This window comes from Ambystoma mexicanum, chromosome 6p (assembly GCF_040938575.1).
Source record: "Ambystoma mexicanum isolate Mex_15411 chromosome 6p, UKY_AmexF1_1, whole genome shotgun sequence".
Lineage (NCBI taxonomy): Eukaryota > Metazoa > Chordata > Amphibia > Caudata > Ambystomatidae > Ambystoma > Ambystoma mexicanum.
The window spans coordinates 1227349566-1227367039 of record NC_090935.1 but is presented as its reverse complement, the minus strand read 5'-3'; the positions used below and the strand labels follow the sequence as shown (position 1 = coordinate 1227367039).

Here is a 17474-nt window from a genome sequence, read left to right as displayed (position 1 = left end):
CACATATTGCAGTGTTGCAAAATGCGACACTTGTATCTAAGCTTTAGATTACAATGCCTTCCCAGGGTATCCCCATGGGTTTGAGCACCTGTAGAGTGTGATACGGGTGCAATAGAGAGCTTCTCATCTTGTGATGTGCTGTGTGTTCTTCTTGGACTTAATCAGAAGTCTTGAGAGATGTGTGCATTCGACATCAGATATATCAGGATCTATGGTGCGGCTTATGACCACTTCCCAAATCTCACTTATTGTTGCGTTAGTCGGGATGCAAATCATTATTTTCTCAGAATTGAATAAGGTATTAGGGATCTGGCTGCTCTAGAGGACGTTTAATGATGTAGCTTTTTAGGCCCAGAATAGTAAACTTCTGCATGTATTTTACTTGGAAATGTTATGAAATTACTTTTTTTTGTGTTGCTTTGTTCGAGCTCAGAATTTTAATTTTATTTTTTGTCTGGTTGTGGTAATCTTATGTTTGATATATTAGTTTATATAAAGGAAAAATGTTTGTGTAAATGTACTTTTTTGTACTGAAAAACACTACAATAAAAAAAAAAATAGCACTTCCACTAATTGGAACTTTGTTTTATGGGTAACCCCATTACAAAAAGCTGCGATTATTGCCATTTGGCAAGGGTGCAGAAGCCCTGACCATTTGGATTTGTATTCATTTAATAAAATGATGTGGGCAATTCCATCTCTAAGGGAAATCCGATCAGACTACCCTTTCCTAAGATGCATGCCAAAAGCAGTGTGGGTAACTGTTCGCTACTGCATAGGTATCCCGATTGCAGTTCCTGCTCTACCAGTGGCACAATGCAGGTTCAGAGGTCATAGCTGCCCATTTCACAACTACAGTGACTCCCATCTCTCAACCAGAATTCCTGAATCTACTTTCTAGCAGCCACCCTGTCGTGATCCCCGGGAGATCCATGCCCTCCCACACTCCACAAAGATATCCTGTCTTCAACCTGTGCAGGCTGCATCACAAGATCCATCAATAACACCTCCCTCATTGTAGGCACATTTCCAGCCACCTTCAAGATACCACACATCAAACATCTCATAAATAAACATTCTCTTGACCCCCTCCCTCCTTTCAGCCAACTAGGGACTCGTTTCTAACAACTGCTTCTTAGCCAAACGTATTGACCAAACGAGCAACTCCCAGCGTTGCCTGATCACTGAATCAAATGTCCTCCTAGATCACACCCAGTCTGGCTTTAGACCCCTCAGAGGAACTGAATCATCCCTAGTCTCCATCCTGGAGGACCTCAAAAGCACTGCAGACTCAAAAGCTCGTGCTGCACTCATCCTCCTCGACCTCTTGGTGGCCTTTGTCCACGAGGAAGTCAGACTACTCGCTTGGCATAAGGGACGCAGCACTAAAGCAGATTTACTCATTCCTCTATGACTCCCAAATCCCCCTCCTTCCTCCCTTCATTTCAGCCCCTCGCCCGGTCACCAACAGGGTTCCACAGGGAGCCTCCCCATCTACCCTACTCTTCAACCTCCACCTGAGCCCCCTCCCTGCTCTTATTTGCCATCATGACCTAAACTGATACAACTATGCAGATGCCACCCAGATCGAAGAGCCTCAAAACCTTTCCCATCCCTTATCCTGACCTTGCCTCTTGCGTCACAGAAACCGACCAGTGGATAAAAGCTAACCAACTCCTCAACCCTGAAAATATCAAAATCATGATCCGAGGAAGACTGCTCTGCTCTCTTCCCCAACCCACCACATGGCCCTTCTCCCTAGGTCCCCTCCTGCTGCATCCCACGCAGTAAAAACCTGTGGTGCACCATGGATGCTGATCTGACACTTCACACCACATTAACTGTCTAAATCTTGCCAACGACACCTCATTCTAAAACACATTTTCCCTTACCTCTCCTACCCTCAGAGTCACTAACCATGGCCATCATCCGCTCCAGTTTAGACTGTGTTAATTTGCTATACCTGGGTGCCACGCATTTCAACTCTGAAAACTCAACGGGTCCAAACACTGCAGCTAGGATCCTCCTGGCCCTTGGACCCAGAGAGCACATCATACACACCCTCTGTTGGGCCACTTTCAAAACCATGTGCATCACCCAGCATGCCCTCAATAAGACAGGCACAGAATATCTTCAGCAGAAACTCAACCATTATCAACCTAATAGAAATCTGCGATCAAGGACCGCACCACTCCTTGTAACCCCCCACCCTTTCAAATCAACCAAAATAGGGGGATAATCCTGTGTCGAAGCCCCCTCAATCTGGAATACAATTCCACTTAGCATCCGCTGCATAGTGGATCACCTTGCCTTCTGGACGGCCCTCGAGATCTGGCTTCCCCCAAACCCTGCCTCGATTCCCTGACAAAGCTATGCCACACTTCGGGTTATTTAACCATCTCTCAGGTAGGCTGGGGCAGCAACGGACCAGCTATGAAATTTATTGAGCGATGGAGAGAAACTCCAGCAGACCACAGGTCAGAATCCACACCACTTCTACCAAACCAAGAAACCAGCCAGGGAACATGTATCACACTCAGTACTTATGGAAGATAGCCGAAGGCATGACCACCCACCTGCACGCATCTGCCGTCATATGCTACATGAAGACACATTGCACAACAACATCTTTGTGATAAGAATGCAGCTATCCCTACGACAGAAATCTGGTCTAGCTGGTAACAGTCTCCTGTACTCTCACACTCTCCCGACTAACTCATAGTTCCCGTTCAAATGCCAGCTCAACATGGGTAGCCAACAGGGACTTGCTCACCACAACCTACCTGCACGCATATAGGCTAAGATAAACACACAGATTCCAAATCTGACGAGTGGCTCATGCCTTGGACTTCTACGGCGTTTTGAAGCCATACCAATGGGAAAAGGTGCTATACAAATGGCAAATTACATGACATCTTAAGGCCTTTGATCCTATTGGGAAGTGTTGGGGCTAGTGTAGTTGGGCGAGTGCTGTACAGTTAAGGGATGTTTCCACAATCTTGTTTCTTTCTGCCTCTCCTCCCCACCCTGTGCCCCAGCAGAAAGTACTAGGGCTGTGAGGTCAGAAGGGAAAAGGGCAAAGTGCACTTCTTTCAAGAACTGGGATTAGTCCCCCTAAAGCTAGCCTGCTTTAAACCCAATCTCTTGTGGGCTTTTACCTTTAGAAGAAGGGGTCTCGCACCACTTTACTCTGGAACAAACACCTGAGAAAGATTCATGGGACATCTTTTGGGAGAGTTGTACTTTCCCAAGCCCTCAACCACTGAGGTGAAGGAGCAGTTCAAGGCAGAGAGGAGTTCTGCCCCCAACTCCTCCCAGGGCACATTGGGGGTGATTCTTGCTGTGGACAAAGACCCACCACCCTGCATCAGAATTTTCCCCAGGCTGGGAGAGCAGACCCTCAAAGGACTCATTCTGTCCTCAAGCCCCTGAAGTGGGTCGCGGCATCTGGATGACCAGATCAGCCAACGCTACCTGTTCTGCCCCCTTGCGGCTGGTGGAACTGCTGTCAAAACCGATCTCAGCCCCACCCCCCACACCACTCGATGCTGAGGGAGCCCATCAATGCTACTTTCGGGCACTCTGCTAAAACTTCCAAATACAGTGCCTGCTTCTAGAGCCAACTGTGCATCGTGCCCTTGATGAACCAAGCACCCGATAGGCAACCAACCTGACTCGAACTGCTAGTGAGTTGTCAACTGGAACCAGGGGTTATGCCACGGCTCTACTTCGAACATCCGCTTCGGCAAAAATCACATCAGAGCAAAAGGATCACTTTGATAATCATCTGCCGATTAACTGCTGTGGAGTCAATCATTGCCTGTACCTGAGGTTACAACCAGACTCTTGCGCAAACAGATCATGTGAGCATCCCTGCCAGCTGAAAGCCGCCTACGAACAGCACAGAGCTACCACATTCAAACCTGCTAGATGCCCATTTGCCACTTGGGGGCACACAATCCAACATACCCTAAGTGAGCTCAATCAACTTGCATCACTGCTCGAAGTAGTGCCCGACGCAGTCTAACCATAAGAAGGTACTATTGACTCAACTGCCCCCTTGGTCCAGTTTTGCCCCTAGTAACTGGTTAGGTCACCAATTCCCTTTTTACATCAAAGAAACTTACCCTTTTTAAAAGCACATTGTGGTTTTTACTTGCCTTCCACCCCAAATTCATTACTCAAGAGTGCTGTATTGTGCTATATTTGCTTACTCTCCGTTCTTTCGTCAGGGGTGCATTTTGTGTAGTGTTTTCTATCAAGTTATTTTGCAGATATGTGTTTTATTAAAGTACATATACTTTTAAAGACCCTTGATTGGACATTCCCTTTATTTTGGGCGTTTATATTCTTTGCTGTTTGGGTTGCTGCTAAAACACATTCACAACCCTCTTAAGTGCATAGCCTTCCATAGGCGGAGGATGCATCTCTTTTAACTGGTGTGTTTTACTTTCACGATTGTGCTCGCTCTTGGCTTGTGAAAGTGCAAGGGCTGAGTAGCCATTTTAGACTCTACTCATCTGTGCAGTTTTGCAGGGCAGAATCCAATAAGTCACCTAAGAATATATATGTTTCAGTGTAGTGTGCTCTTAGGGAGAAAGTTGGAATTATCTACCTCATCGCCAGCCTTGGCTACCCATAAAGATTTTCATCTATCTTTTGGTCCAAACCCTGTCTTTCCTTTAGGATAGATTGTTTCACACCAGAGGGCTGTGAGAAACAGCTCATGGAACTAGTCTAGAAAACCACCCCAGGATTCCTACAGCCCTGTAAATGGTCTTCTGGAAAGAGATATGGTTTCTCATAGGGCAAGACTGCATCAGATCAAATTCCAGCGAGGTATTCAACCCATTGAGGTTCGGCACGTCAGACTAAAGCAGCCAGGTACCCATCGTGGCCCAAAAACTCCCCTGTAAAGTTTTCCACCTCATTGAGTAAGAGCTCCAACCCATTAAGAATAGTAGCACCTTCAAAGATTTAACCCTTCTTTGATATGAATTAACTCATGGAAATTGAAGCAAAGTACAGGGAGGAGTCAATAGCAACCAGCACTGCGGCTTCAATGGCCAAAAGGGGGTGGAGTGGTGCTGGAGGGACGCGGTCTCCACAGGAGCGGCCAATACAAAGCCACCAGTGGTGAAGCTCTGGCAAGGCCCTGTGCCTCTGCAGAGTTTAGGAAATGCAGTGGACTCTGTATCAGACCCCCTGGCTTGAGCCTGAAGCTGCAAGTTGCTTGGCAAAGAGCGTGAGCATCTGGTGTCCTGGTGTGCTCCCACTGCTCCAATGGTGAGGTGCTTTAGTGTTGAAGGGTACTTTAAGTGTAGGTGGTGTATCAGAAGAGCAAGTTGCCCTGCAATGGGAGAGACTACTGTGCTTCCATGAAGGAAGCATAAAGGTTCCAGTGTGCCCCTTCGCAATTCAAACATTGCACCCCCACCTTCACAATCCGAGGCAAATCCAGTTGCTTCTGTAGCAGCTAGCGAGTGGAGCCCTGCAGAGCCATCCTTGGGTGCACTACTCCTCAGTGATCCAATAGCAGGTAGAAAAGCAATTTGGACCCTTTGTTTACTGGTTTAGGCCTCATTCAGCAGCAGAACTGCACCTTTGCTTGCCTTTCCCGTTGGCCATATCTGGCTGAGCTTCAGTGTGTTGTTCCTACTCCACGAATGCCACAGGCTGCTGTGCTCAGTACTAGACATGGGTTTGAACGGCTACCTCAAGGCATGCCTGTTAACTGCCCAGCACCTGCCCAATGTGTCAAAACCAATAGCACAGAGTTCCCCTGGTTCTGGCAAACCGCCATGCATTAGTCCCGGGTACCGCAAGTAATAGCACATAGCACCATTGGCTTGGGGCACACTTAAGGTTCACAACTGAAGATGGAACACTCAGTGACAGCAACTCAGGACTGAGTCCAAGAGCAGTGTCTGGAAATTGTCTGGGGTGCACAATGTAGTAGTAATAGTAGATATTTATATAGCACCTTTTCCCCATTTCATTGGCCTCAAAACACTTGTGGCGAGAAGGCCCTCTGGGACCAAAGTACAGGTGTGGGAAAATTCTCAGAAAAGGCTTAGAATGCATGTGTGTATTTGGCCACGATTAGGAATTAGGTGGGTTGGCTAGACTCCAGTAAGCATCCCAAGAGGTCAGTCATGGGTACTGAGAGGTCACAAGAGAGTGCTAGTGCAAAGACTTGTGTGTCCAGCTAGACTGCATTTGTTGTAGGTTGTTACCGTATTCTAATAGCAGAGGTGTTGAGGCAAGTCTCGTAAAAGGAGGCGAAAAAGTGTCCAGCTAGACCGAATTTGTCATGGTTTGTTTTATATAGCACTCCAGACCCAGGGGTAAACAGTCTTGGGATAGCGGTACCTGTGACAGATGTGGTGTGTGTATATATATACATATATATATATATACATACATACATACATATATATACCTTAAGCTCAGATGGAGCTCATCTTTGATCTCGCTGTGTGAAAAGAGAAAATACCCTCTTGGGTACTATCAACAGGCGACCCTTCAAGTCAAAGCAAACTATACCGGCTTACTTGGTACATCTACGCACGACAGAGAAGCTACCATAAGATCTTGGGGGATCATAGGATTCTCTAAACGCAATAGACGGGCTAACCTTCTAGTCTTACTATATAGATTCTAAGTTCTATAATGGGCTACCTTCAGTGCAATATCAAGGATACTTGCATATATCTCTGTGTTACTACGGCTAACTTTTAGATCTTCCAGGTGCAGTGGATAGGTTATCGTCATACCTTTGAGCGCAATGGACAGGCCAACATTATAATGTGCAACACAAGTGCCCAGTCCATCCGAGTGCAAGACACCGCCCCGCTCATATCCATCTAACATTCACAGATCTGAGCAATATATGTAACACCTTCCCAATTTCTTCTACATGCCATGCATGTGTCAGCCTTCAGTTTCTCCTAAACTAACCAAGTGCTCTCTTCCCCAACCCATGTCATTCTATGAGCAGTACATGTGCAAGCCTTCACAGTTCCTCATAAGCAATACATCTGCTAATCTACACAATGTCTTCTAAGAGCAACACAGGTGTTAGCCTACCCAATTTCTTCAACCACAAATCCATCCACGTGTGACAACTCCGCCCCCGTCACCCCCAAGATACATCTAAGTGCGGCACCAATTCCTACTCCCCCCAAATACATCGAGTGCAATGCTTTTCCTACTTCCTACAAAACAATCTGTTTCCTACCCCAAAAATACAGCCAAGTGCAATACATTTCCTACCCTCAAAGTAAGCTTAAATGCAATGCATTTCGTACTCCCCAATACATCAAAGTGCAATAAACAGAACTCCCAATACATCTATAGGACTATCTAGGGGTTCAGCAGGGATCTATACAGTTGTATAATATGATGGTGGTAATGTAGGAAGGGGTGGCAGGGTTTTAATTGAGCACAGTAAAGGCTGTTCTCACCGCCGGTACCAACCTTAGTTGTTGCGGCAAGATGCTCTGTCCGGCATTCAGGGGCAAACAGGGAACGGAACTGCTCAGGAGAAAGCTACCATTTGCCTCTGGCCCTTTGTCAGTGGCCTGAGCAAGGCTGCCCTGGGAAGTCGTGAAGAGGGTTGAGCAGGTCATATGATCATGCTCACAGACCTATAAGGTACATGCAGGAGGAAGGGGGCGGGCAGGGAAGGTCAGGGAAAGACTGGGTGGGTGGAGTGAGGCAGGGAGAAGTGGCAAGAAAAGACATATGTGCCAAAACACAGGCCTTGCTGCAGTAGCAGCCGCTGGCAAGCACTCGCCAGGAGGGTCAGGTTCACAGGAATAGCAGGCCTGGAAAAGATGCTACCAACAATGGTAGACCCTATACCCAATGGTTCAACAGGTCACGTGACCGTGCTCACAGACCTGTAAGGGACAGGAGGGAAGAAGGAAGGGAGAGGTGGGCAGGGAATGTCAGGGAAAGGCTGAGCGTGGGTGGGAGGCAGGGAGAAGTGGCAAGTAAATAAAACAAACGTGCCAAAACACAGGCCTCTGTGTGGTAGCAGCCGCTAGCAAGCACTTGCCAGGCGGGTCATGTGCTCCCAGATTAGCAGCATCACCAGGCATTTATGGTACCACACAGCTATCATTATCTTAGGCTGGAATTTCCCGTTCCATTATCTCAAGACACCCACTACTCAACCATCTCCCACAATGTTCTCACAACAGACCACCTGGTTCTCCAGTTTCAGGCTGCACTTATAAATAGGCTCTCGGGCCCACCTCAGCTGTCCCGTTATATACACTACATTTCAATCGCCAAGTTCATAGATGCCCAATCAAAGACGGCACTCTAGGATTCAGTTCAAGCTACACTCATGGATTCCTCAATGCAAGTATGCCCCTCCAGTCGATCAAACAGCGGTTCCAACTTTAAGATAGCAGGCCGCAATTCATGTGCCTCAGTCCACACCTACACATTCTCAGATTGAGGCTGCCTCAAATTATTATCTAGTCTCCTTCAAAAAGCTATTTCTCAGCATCCAATTAGGCTTAGCAGCGTACACCTTTGTCCAGATGTGCCACTTCACTGAAATCACTGCTCTTTTGAAAACCTGATTTGAGCTTCAAAGGGGAATTAGATGGGCAATCCGATCTACTTCAATTATTAATTCCAGGCTGCATTAAATCTGACAGTTTATGCTCATATGGATGTAACAGGCATATGTCGGGGTATGTTCAGAGGGACGGCTCATGTCCCTGCATGCAAGCTTTCGAGTAACTATCTTGAAGTGTCAACAGATCAAGCTACCATCCTGGGTCCCCGTCAAGGATCCAGATTGACCCAGTCATCAAGAAATGGCCAATGCTCTACCCTTTAAGTGTTTGCAAAGTGCTGCTGCTACAAAACCGGTTTCTTGTGGCTTTTTGATTGTCAATCCCCTGCTTTCCAGTGGTCGCACTACGTCTGTGCAGGTCAATCGCGCACACAGGAGGAGCACAGAGGATCCATCTTATAAAACGTTGTATAGCGTCAGATTGTTCGAGCTGTGCACACGTTACTTTTGCTGCATTCTGGGCTAGTCTCCAATAGGAAATTTCTGCAATAGCATTTATTTTATTGAATGTAAAAGGGATTAGTACTTCCGCTTTACTTGTCCTCACCTGGAATATACTTGCTCCATACGGTGTTCGCCAGGCATTCAGGAGGTTGTCTTTACCAGTACTCACAAACCATTTACCTGGAAGAATCACAGAAAGAAAAGAAGCAAACTGATCAATGCCAAAGTAGTTCCACTGGCTGCTTTGCTATTTTAATTAGGGCCAACATGGCTCCATGCTGGCTCACAGAGCACTCTGACCATGCAGCATGCTGAAATGCATGACAAAAGGATGGCAGAGACTCCTGCAGTAACACTACAGGTATGTGATGGGGAGATGGGTCCCGGCGAAAGCCAAAAGCCCCTGGCCACTCTGTTTTAGTGTCGGTACGCCGGGACACACGCAGTCTGTGAACCATCAAACTACAAAGTTCTCCACTAATCGGAGCTCTGTAGCGGTTACTGATGCCTTCCCCCAACCCCCTCGCTCCCACTACTTTCCTGTCAGTTTCCTTTTCCAGTTTTGGAAGCAAAACTTACCACAATTGGCAAACTTGAGGGACAACACACAGCTCTCGTGTAGATGGAGTTGGTACTTGTCTGGTTTATTCACGTGCAGAACCTCCACGTTGCTGCTCTCCATCCCCACTGCCAGCCATTCCCCAGTGGGGCAGTAGCCAAGCGAAAAGATCTGGAAAAAAGTCATGAAACCACAGGACAAAACCTTTACTTTGATGCTGCAAATAGAGGAGGGGTGAAAGTCGGGGCACGTGTAGGAGAAACCGGTTTCTGTTCAACACTGGGAACTGTGTACACTGGTGCAGAGTCATTATTGTAACGTGAACTAAAACAATAACCCACCTATGATTCATTTGAGCAAGAAGATTAAAACGTACACCATACAAGCGAGTTGGCAGGCTGGCAGTGTTTGCTTTCGGTGAGACGCAACATGTACGACTTCCAAACCATTATGAAATATGAAAATCAATATTTGTCTTTCCACGCTGGATACTTTCCTCCTTGAGCTGTGGCTTTTTACTAGGCGCTGACTGGGTAGCTTCTCTAAAACAATGCCGAACTTCTGAGACAACACAAGGCGCGGGCACAGTCGGGTGCAGGGAGGAAGCGAATTACCTGCGAGGTGAAGTCGTGCTGCTGGAGCTGGCGCCCTTCCCGCAGGTCCCAGGATCTGACCGTATTGTCCAAACCTCCCGTCCACAGCTTGGTGCCATCATTAGAAATGTCAATACAGCTGGCTCCATCCGTGTGGCCCTGGAACTGCCTGATGGAGCAAACAAAGGCTGAAGAATGATTTCCTGCCAGTGCTCGAGGTAAACACGGATGCAGTGTTAGTTTTGGACTCTGCCTACATGTGTCATCTCTCCGAGCTCTCCTGGCGAACAGGAACAGACAGACCCCTTCTCTCCCCCCTCCCTTGTGGGACTCAATGTTTTTGCATTCCCTAGAACAGCATGCTGCAGCTAAGGGCACGGCCTGACACATCATGGTAACAAGAGCAGCCGGGCGCCTTTTTTTCCTGAGCAGATTCCTTCACTTGGAAGCACGCATAAAAGATGCAATGCAGCGGAATTTAAAAAGCCGGGGATTTGGGCCATCGCACAAATGTCTGCATCCCACCAGAGTTGCCAATGTAATTCACTTGTCAAAAGTAAACATGAAAGGCATTCAGATTTTCCTCATTTCATCGTCATCGTGTATCTCAAAGGAAAATCATCCAACTAAATACAAAACCAATTAAATAAATTACTTGTGTGAAAGTGGGCGTTTACTAAAGGTCCCCTTCCCAACTGGGGCTTCCGAACTTGGGGATTTAATTTCCCTAAGGCATGCCTCCTACTTGCATGCAACATCTCAGAACCCACCTGACTAGAGTCTGGTTGTGCAGATCCCACACTGCAATGTTGCCATCGCTACAGCAGGAGAAGCAGACCTTTGAATCGGGGCTGATGGCCAGAGCGTAGCACGCCGGGGCAGAGGACGTGAGCTCGGCCTTAATACGAGGGGTGGGCGCCGCCAGGTCCCAAATGGATAACGTGCTGGCCTCACCGCCGACGATCAGGGTGCATCCATCAGGTAACAGCTTACAAGAACGTATGTAGTTATCCCGGTTCTGTGTCAAAGAAGGATGAAAAAAAAACATTTATAGAATCAAAAATCACACTAAAATGGCATGCCCGGGCGAAGAAACTTGTAGCAAGTTCACCGAATTAGAGGGGAGGGTAAAATCAAAAATAGAGGGGAATACATCCTGTGTGCATGCGTTAATGAGAACATTTGCCTGAAAATACTTCAAGCAAGCAACACTAAAACTGTGCCAGGTTCAGCAAGCAACACTAAAACTGTGCCAGGTTCAGCAAGTAACACTAAAACTGTGCCAGGTTCAGCATTAGCAGTCAACCAACAATTGCCAGCCTCCTCCTTTGTAAATATCAAAATAGAGAGGGAAAAGCTATAAAAGGTCAACGGATCCTTGATTTCCTCTCACTTTTTCAAGAGTGAAAACAAATCATAATTGAGCCTGAACTACTGTGCAGTAAGCTTATACACAGGCCCCCATAACTTAAGAGATGCAGTAATATTTTCAGAAGGTATATACCTAACTCTGGAAGCAGAACTTGCAGACTAAACACACAGGGGGCTTACAACCACTCACTTAATACTAAGCCATGTAAATACAGGGGAATAAAGTGTAACGTGCAGCGGTAAAGAAACACTCAACATGCGCACTGCATAAACACTGACCCACTCAAGGTATTTAACACAGGAGACAAGCCGCCATTCATGACTTTGGCTATGCACACGTCCATTGAGGAAGCAAATGTTTGGCTCAACAATTCCATATATAAACTCAGAACAAAGCCGATACAAAGTGAGTTGCAGAACGGGTAGTATAACTCAGAGGCAACCAGCCCGTCTTGGAAGAAAGACATGCAGAGCATCACAGGTTCGAATCCCGAGTCTGCGCTTAGAAACCTATTTCTATCAAGTTCTTTATAAAAAAAAATAAGTTAATTTTAAACCTCAAACATCTTCACGAAACAACTTTCAAAAGGTATTGCCTGGTCATTGGTTGACAAAGTCATGCTAAAATTAGTTTGCATTGCCTTAAGATTGGACCAATACTTCGGATATCTGCAAAAAACTGTTTAAGTGTGGCTTTGGTGAAGTGAACAATCAGAACAACAACCAAAAAAAAATAGTGGCATGTGATTACACCATTTTTTAGGTCCCGATGAACAATGCCACGTGTTCTCATTTGCTTACCAGGCAGTCCAGCTGAGAGACCGGGCTCTTGTTTCCTGGCTGACTGATGTCCCAGACTTTGACGCAGCCCTTGCCGCCCGTGTACACGTGCCGCGTGGGGTTGCTAATGGTGACTGCGCACACGACCTCGCCATGATTGAGCGTGTTGATCTGACGGGCATGCCGAGGGATTCCTTGCCCTATCAGGGCATCTGGGGGAAATGGCACAGGTTGCATCTGGCCATCTGCAGTGACATGAAAGGAGTAGGCTCTGTTTAAAAAAAAATGGCGGGATATGAAGGTTAGTAATCAAACGAGAGTAAAGGCATGCTGCAGACTAAAATATGACAAATGTTGACAGAAGTTAACGAGCTCACACACAAATTCAGACGTAAACTTGAACACGTTTTTTCCATGTGCCGCCAGCTCACTTGGCATCTGCTTGTTCGAATTTGGTTAAGAAAGTTGGGTGTTTTTCTATTTCCTCACCATTTTTCACATTGTCCACAATTCAAAGCTATCAACTGACGAGCGCCATCATGCACCAGCCCTATCTTTTTAGCCACTGAACTTTCAACTCTAGGTACTTTCTCAAGCATTGGCCTGCAAGTCAAGAGTGTTGGTTACAAAGCTGCGAGTGACTGGCGGTGACACTTGTCACAAGGGACCAATTGTCTGCATGTTTTACACATCCGCACAAGGATGTTTTGCTCACTTTCTACTAGACTAGAAAATCCAAAAATGCAAACAAAGGAATCGCCAATCGATTTCCTATTTAAAAACAAAAACAGAGGATCGCAAAAAAAATCTATAAGAAAGATCTTTCCAGAGTAGCCACAAGATGGAATAAGACTGGCTGCAAATCCTACTAGTGTGACCAATATACCAAGCAAGGGAGTGAATGGCAGCAGGGCAGCTAGTCAACAACATTCACTTGAGATTTCTGGGACAGGTCGCCATCAAACTAAGTTTTTTTTTTTTTTTTTTTTAAGGAGCTCTAAAATTCTGTGTCTGAACCCTCACATATATGGTGCATTCTGTTAAACTTAACAGAATTATGGGGGTACAAATATTTTGGAGTAAAGGGTGCAAAAAAAAAAGCTAAATTGAACTGTGGGAAATTCTATAAGCTCTTTTCACCATTATCTATATAGAGGTCAATAATCTTTCTATTGAAACTATAAATACTGTGACAGATTGGCACACTGAAGTCCTAAACCGGTTGGATGCCCACAAAGATACCCTACAAATTAAATGTCTACATGTGATGGAACTAATGAAGATCAGACCAGCATGCAACCTCTGGCTGTGCACCCTCTACCATCGTGACCCATTGGACAACTTAATAAAAAATGACAATGACCTCGACTATCGAGGCACATTTTTGTTCCGACAAAAAAAAAAATGCACGGTGTTGCAGTGCAATAGCAAACGTATTTGTGTAAAGAGGGTAGAAGTCTTCATTTTTTTTTTTTACCTAAGCCAGCTCCTTACAGTGGGCCCTCATTGGAGAAAATGTTATTGCAATCCTTTCTATGGTGGAACAGTTGAAGTTACGGGTCAACTGGAAGCTGGCTGGTTGCCAGGTTAGGCATGACCAAGTGACAGACGACTGCCCCAGATCAACCCGCCACAAGGATCCCCCAACACGGAATTGTTGCCAGACGTGAACCACTGCACCTGGATTCAACAGCACTCATTTTAACAGATCACTGAAATTGTTAAACCTGCAGACTGATTTAATCCTATGCAACTGATGGCAAATCAGAGTTTTGATTGGTAATACGAAGACAAAAACGGAAAAAGGAGCGATCCTTGCTGGTTGTTCGCATGGCCTAGTGTGCACACTATGTCGCAACTCAAATGTCCACATGCAAAGCCAACACGGATACGTACAAGTGATCACGGTACCACCCGCCCCAACTATTTCAGGTCTCTTTCATATCTTCTTGGCACTGCTATTGTAAGGTGACATCAATGGGACTGCTCCACCCACCGTAGGACCTTCTGGAGCGCACTTTGGCACGAAGACCACTGCTCTTCTCAACCAAATCAATACAAAGACATACTACAAACCGCATGTTCAATCTGCTGCTCTGCCATCGATTGCTCCTCCCTGTTCATGTCTGCCATAATCTATGAACGAAGGCTTGAACACTATGGCATACTACTCGAAGTTTCCAACAATTTGTTAAGCATAACGCTTGTACGCCCTCAAACTGACCGTCAACTATGAAAATACATTAGGGAAGAACAGAATTAAAAACCTATTCCTTTGTTAAATAAACATTTGTAAAAACGACCATAATCAACAACACTAAACTACTTGCGCTTGGCAATTCTGGCAACGGAATTAAATGTATGACATGAATAATATAGGGTGACAAAAAGAGCAATTAGTCAATAGCCTATTATGGCAGATGGCGATCACTGGCTTCCCATTAGTGAGCCCTCATCGACGCTTGTGTGAAATGCAGCGTGGAGCTGCTGCAAGAGGTTCCTGTCAACGCTGACTGAGCGCTTCAAGCATCAGTGAGCAAGGTTAGGGCAGCCAAGGGGGAGGGGGTGGGCGCGCGGCGAAGAATGAGATGTAAACAGGCAGCGGCACTGCGACGAGGAAGGCATCATTCATACCGCGGCAGCCGAAGGGGACTTTGGTATAAAACGCACAATGCAAAATGAACGCCATAAAGGGCGTGCATTAAACTAAAATTACCAATTTAACAGGTGCGTAGTAAGAGAACGTGTTGCTGGCCTGTACACTAGTCGTCAGAAATGGCATTTGTCCTCATTAAAAAAGGCGGCCAAGTCGGAGGTACTTTTGTACCATCTAGACTGGAAGGAAACAAACCACGTCGTAGTCAACTGTTACTCGTTAAGGACCCCCATATTGTACTGTGACGGGGTGGAATAGGTTGGCATTTCATTTCCGGGTGGCAGGGCAGCATTAGCGTCAAAACCTAACCAATGGAAATATTCACCCGCCATGATCCAAGGGAATTTTACAAACAGCCAAACGAAGTGCCATGTGACAGAGGAGCTTAATTTTACTCACACTAACGGAGTGCAAAAGACCAAACTAGCCCTAGACATGCCAAAATCACTTGCGTTTTTGTAGATTGGTAATGAGAAAACTCGGTTGCAATTTAGAAAGTTGGTGTCAAGCTCAGCTCTCATTCAGTCTCGGGGCGCGTTCAGACAGGAAATGTGTTGCTGGTGGCGGCTTACTTCGGCCAAGTGTAGAGCTATTTAGCAGAGCTGTGGGGAGGGAGGGGTTGGCGGATTGGGCAGTAGTGCGTGTCCGGGGGGGGGCAGCCTCATTGAGATTTAGGGTCGTTTTCCTTAAGCAGCACTGTGTGACTGTCACTGAATTGGACTAGGTTATAAACAAGTGCCATCTGCAGAGACCGGTGACATCTGTGTCAGTCTCACGACGCCAGAGAGAAACCTGCTTGTCGGTGACACCTGGGAGAAGGAGTGGGAGGCAACTGGAATCCCTAAGGGTATCTTGTGGCAGTTCCGATTTACCTGGCAAAGATATGCAGGGATTCATGGAGGCGGGCGACATTTGGACACATGGGACATTGTGTCTACACCCCCACGAGTGTGGGTCATGCGGGAATGGGGAGAGCATGGGGGGAAAGTGATGTTTGTGGGCCTTTCTATTCTTGAAGCAGCACTTTTTTGTGCGCTCTGGGGAAGAGTTGCATGTGGTCAATTGAGGGAATTTTCCAACAGATGCCTCTCAGTCACAAGTCACTCAGGGACCGATGCACAAGAAAACACACAGGTATTGGACCATGACAATTAACCTGCACTCATACTAACGGAGAAGTGTGCACTTGCAGTCCCTTACAGCATCTTCCACAGCAGAAGGGGAGGTGTGGTGATCTCAACAAAGAGCAGGAAAGTACCGCAGACTGAGTACTTTAAGAGTGAGTGGAGAATCAAAATCCCAGGCCTTTACTGCCTAGCCCAGTGGAAGGTGGTGGCTGGTATGGGAGTCTCCCTCAAGTCTACCTGTGGCAAGACTTCATAAAACTATCCCTTGGTATACAGCGCTTCAGCTTCCAGTGTAGGCCTGTACCATTCAATCATTGGTAGTATGGCAAAGCAGTCAGGCTGATGTTAAGGAGATGTGAGCTGTAGGTAATTAAAATAACTCATTTGGCCCAAAGTAAAACACACATACACCCACATAGTGCTTTCAAAATACTTTTCATTTCAACCTTGTGTATATAAAATAAAAGTACTATTTCAAACTAATCACCACCACAGACAACCAATGCAATATTTAAGGTGAAGAAACCATACGTTAAGACTTCTACAGTTAATTGAACACAGTTCAAAGTTCAGTAAAAGTCGCTTGTTACAGCAACCAAGGAAATGGTCTGTTGACACAATAAAAAGGTTAAGCAACACCAACAATGACAAGTCAGTACTTTAAAAGAATTTGCAGAGGCTTTAAGGCTTCAGTATCCCATCCGTAGCTAGGTATGAGTTCTTCAAAGTCAGATTGGAGGTAAAGCAGGTAAGCCACAGATGCACAAAAGGCAAAGTCCCAAGTAAAGGGCTTTTGTTGGTCAAAAAAGTTTCAGGGACCTTGGGAAAGTATCACTATGGGTGCACAAGCGTTAGGACTGGGCGGATGGTATGGGTGAAACACCCAAACACTAGCATTAGCACTCCAGCAGCAAAGGAGCGACAGAATGAAGGCAAGTATTATCAATCCCACAGTACCCGAGGAGAGAGAAAGAAAATGCAGCTGATGCCTTCACGATGCAGCAGCAGTGGACCCGGTCTCCTATTCCTTGGCCATGGTGATGAAGAGGGACTCTGGAAGGGAGGTTGCAGCAGCAGTCGAGAGAAAAGACTCCCAGCAAAGGATTCTTCATGCTCAACGTCGGACTGCAGGTTTGGTGCCTTCTTACAGACTGCAATGAAGAATGGTTCTCATCAGAACGATTCACCTTGCTTGCTCTGTCCTGCATTCTGGTGGGGGGACTTTGAGGGGGGGGATTCTGCCACTGGAGGTCCAGAGGGAGTTCACAAACGTTTTGGGAGTTAGGTCACAGCAAGACAATTTACTGCAATCATGCTCGGGGTCCCAGGGTATTGGCGGGTTGCAGCA

General features: G+C 46.3%; 1 protein-coding gene across 13 annotated transcripts in view; it reads right to left on the bottom strand.

Annotated features, from left to right (window-relative positions):
• The window catches only part of TLE1 (TLE family member 1, transcriptional corepressor), a 126945-nt gene that overhangs the window by 20176 nt on the left and 89295 nt on the right, over positions 1-17474 (bottom strand). For all 13 annotated transcript variants that reach the window (XM_069625893.1, XM_069625892.1, XM_069625885.1 and 10 more), the window contains 5 exons: positions 12365-12614; positions 10963-11210; positions 10214-10361; positions 9620-9770; positions 9144-9220 (listed from right to left, as the gene is read on the bottom strand). In XM_069625893.1, coding sequence (XP_069481994.1) covers positions 9144-9220; positions 9620-9770; positions 10214-10361; positions 10963-11210; positions 12365-12614 — 874 coding nt within the window. The remainder of the gene's footprint in view (positions 1-9143; positions 9221-9619; positions 9771-10213; positions 10362-10962; positions 11211-12364; positions 12615-17474) is intronic.